The sequence below is a fragment of the Triticum dicoccoides genome, chromosome 5A (assembly GCF_002162155.2).
Source record: "Triticum dicoccoides isolate Atlit2015 ecotype Zavitan chromosome 5A, WEW_v2.0, whole genome shotgun sequence".
Classification (NCBI taxonomy): Eukaryota; Viridiplantae; Streptophyta; class Magnoliopsida; order Poales; family Poaceae; genus Triticum; species Triticum dicoccoides.
This window is the reverse complement of record NC_041388.1, coordinates 436974195-436976933: the sequence shown is the minus strand read 5'-3', so window position 1 is coordinate 436976933 and position 2739 is coordinate 436974195. Positions and strand designations below refer to the sequence as shown.

Genomic DNA, 2739 nt, shown 5'->3' with positions numbered 1-2739 from the left:
CCTTCCCCGCAGCCGCCGGCCGCCGCTTCCGGAGGGGGAGACGATGCCGCTGCGGCGGCCGAGGACGAGGCGCGGCGCGGCGCCCCTTCACGCCCCTCAGCCAGGTCCACGCCGACCTCGCCGCGCGTCCTCCAGGAGCAGGCAAGTTGATAGATCTCGCGGCCCCGGCCGTCCCGTCCTCGTCCCTAGGGTTCCGATGCGCGCGACTGACATCCCGATATTTTAATTCTTTTGCGGGAGCGACTAACATGTACATCCCGTTTGGATCGATGCAGGAGAAGCCCTAATGATGCTGCGGATGAACGAAGCCGCCGGCGGTGAGGGCAGCGATTATGGGAGAGGAGGAGCTGGAGCACCACCTCCGCGTCCACCACCAGGAGCACCCGGGTGGCGTCGACGGTGATGGGGACGGTGATATCGAGGCTGATGGTGAGGGCAAGTGCTAGGATGAAGGCGAGGACGAGCTCTCCTGAGTACGAGGAGGAGGGGTTCGATGATGATGAGGAGGTGGAGGATGTGGAGCCAGAGCTAGACCCTGCAGAGTACGAGGATGACGAGGCTTACGCTCGAGTGCTTCAGGACGCCGAGGAGCGTGAGGTCTCTGCGCAGCTTATGGGCCCTCGCTGGGATTCAGCGATTGTTTATGGATTTTTTCCCAGCTCAATTCATGTTTCCCGCGGGCTGCTAATGTGCACTTTTGCTTTTGCCTTTGCTTTGTAGGGCGGGCGGTGGAGCATGTCGAGGATCACATAAATGACACGCAGGTAGTGATTTATGTTTCCTTGTCTTGGATGGATTTAATTTTTGTATTTGCAAGTTGGAAGGTCAAAGGTGGGAGCACTCAAATTTTGATGAAATGACCTTGGACCTACAGCAATGCTTATCTATAATACCCAATACCTAAATAGTTCATCCCCACTAATCTATTTCTCTTGACATGCAGCCTATCCACCTCAGCAGCCTTGCCACATAATCAATTTCTCTTAATTATTTTGGTCATGCAGCTCACCACATCAGCAACAACAACAACAACAACAACAACAACAAAGCCTTTAGTCCCAAACAAGTTGGGGTAGGCTAGAGGTGAAACCCATAAGATCTCGCAACCAACTCATGGCTCTGGCACATGGATAGCAAGCTTCCACGCACCCCTGTCCATAGCTAGCTCTTTGTCGATACTCCAATCCTTCAGGTCTCTCTTAACGGACTCCTCCCATGTCAAAATCGGTCGACCCCGCCCTCTCTTGACATTCTCCGCACGCTTTAGCCGTCCGCTATGCACTGGAGCTTCTGGAGGCCTGCGCTGAATATGCCCAAACCATCTCAAACGATGTTGGACAAGCTTCTCCTCAATTGGTGCTACCCCAACTCTATCTCGTATATCATCATTCCGGACTCGATCCTTCCTCGTGTGGCCACACATCCATCTCAACATACGCATCTCCGCCACACCTAACTGTTGAACATGTCGCCTTTTAGTCGGCCAACACTCCGCGCCATACAACATTGCGGGTCGAACCGCCGTCCTGTAGAACTTGCCTTTTAGCTTTTGTGGCACTCTCTTGTCACAAAGAATGCCAGAAGCTTGGCGCCACTTCATCCATCCGGCTTTGATTCGATGGTTCACATCTTCATCAATACCCCCATCATCCTGCAACATTGACCCCAAATACCGAAAGGTGTCCTTCCGAGGTACCACCTGGCCATCAAGGCTAACCTCCTCCTCCTCACAGCTAGTAGTACTGAAACCGCACATCATGTACTCGGTTTTAGTTCTACTAAGCCTAAACCCTTTCGATTCCAAGGCTTGTCTCCATAACTCTAACTTCCTATTTACCCCCATCCGACTATCGTCAACTAGCACCACATCATCCGCAAAGAGCATACACCATGGGATATCTCCTTGTATACCCCTTGTGACCTCATCCATCACCAATGCAAAAAGATAAGGGCTCAAAGCTGACCCCTGATGCAGTCCTATCTTAATCGGGAAGTCATCGGTGTCGACATCACTTGTTCGAACACTTGTCACATCAGCATTCTTAAAAAAATCGTGTGAACCTACTCTCTAAAAACCGAAGAGGCCCGTTGATATTTATGTAACCGAAGAGTGGAAGTCCGACAGGAGCACACGCCGGGCCGGATCCCATTACTTCTCCGCTTCAGTTCCATGGCTCCACCACTTCCTTTCCCACAGCCCGTCGCTTCGTGCATCTTCTCCAATATCCAAGCTCCATGGCTGCAACAACCAGTGCGTCAAGCCTACCCTGCCACCGCCCCGTCCATGTGCACCGTTTTCACCTGTGGCCGGCCCGCCTCGCCGCCGAGAGCAAACCGCCAGATAGCCTGTGCTCTAGCTTCCTCAGGGCCCTCCTCGCCATCGCACATGGCGCAGCTCTGGTGTTGGTCCTTCACTGGAGCGCTGATGTTCTCCAACAAATTCTACATCCACGGGAGCCAATAGTCTAATGGCAAGGAGGATGGACGAGGGCTCTCAATCTGATTCTAATCTGCGATGTCAACAAGTATTGCCCGATCTGATTCCGATCTCTCTCTCTACACATATATTTTTCTATCTCTCTCTCTGGATTGTTATGATGGCCCGTAATTACTCATCTCATCAAATTTGTTTGCAGGATTAAATCAGCTTTACGAAGAGAGATTACCTCTAAACAACACAGAAACTAAAATGCAGGGAAACTAATTAAAGGTACAACCTCACCTATTGTTCCCTGATTG

The 2739-nt window shown here is 51.8% G+C and overlaps 1 protein-coding gene across 8 annotated transcripts in view; it reads left to right on the top strand.

Moving 5' to 3' along the window:
* Positions 1 to 277: 277 nt before the first annotated feature.
* The window catches only part of LOC119302152 (E3 ubiquitin ligase BIG BROTHER-related-like), a 4717-nt gene continuing 2255 nt past the window's right edge, over positions 278 to 2739 (top strand). For 4 of the 8 annotated variants that reach the window (XR_005147373.1, XR_005147372.1, XR_005147370.1 and 1 more), the window contains exons 1-2: positions 1939 to 2525; positions 2637 to 2710. Coding sequence is in view for 1 of the 8 variants with exons in the window: in XM_037579184.1 (XP_037435081.1) it covers positions 403 to 597; positions 721 to 753 (228 nt within the window). In the remaining 7 variants the exon portion in view is untranslated. Of the gene's footprint in view, positions 598 to 720; positions 1124 to 1938; positions 2526 to 2636; positions 2711 to 2739 lie in introns of those variants that run through there. The other 4 variants (XR_005147368.1, XR_005147369.1, XR_005147371.1 and 1 more) reach the window with 3 other exon arrangements.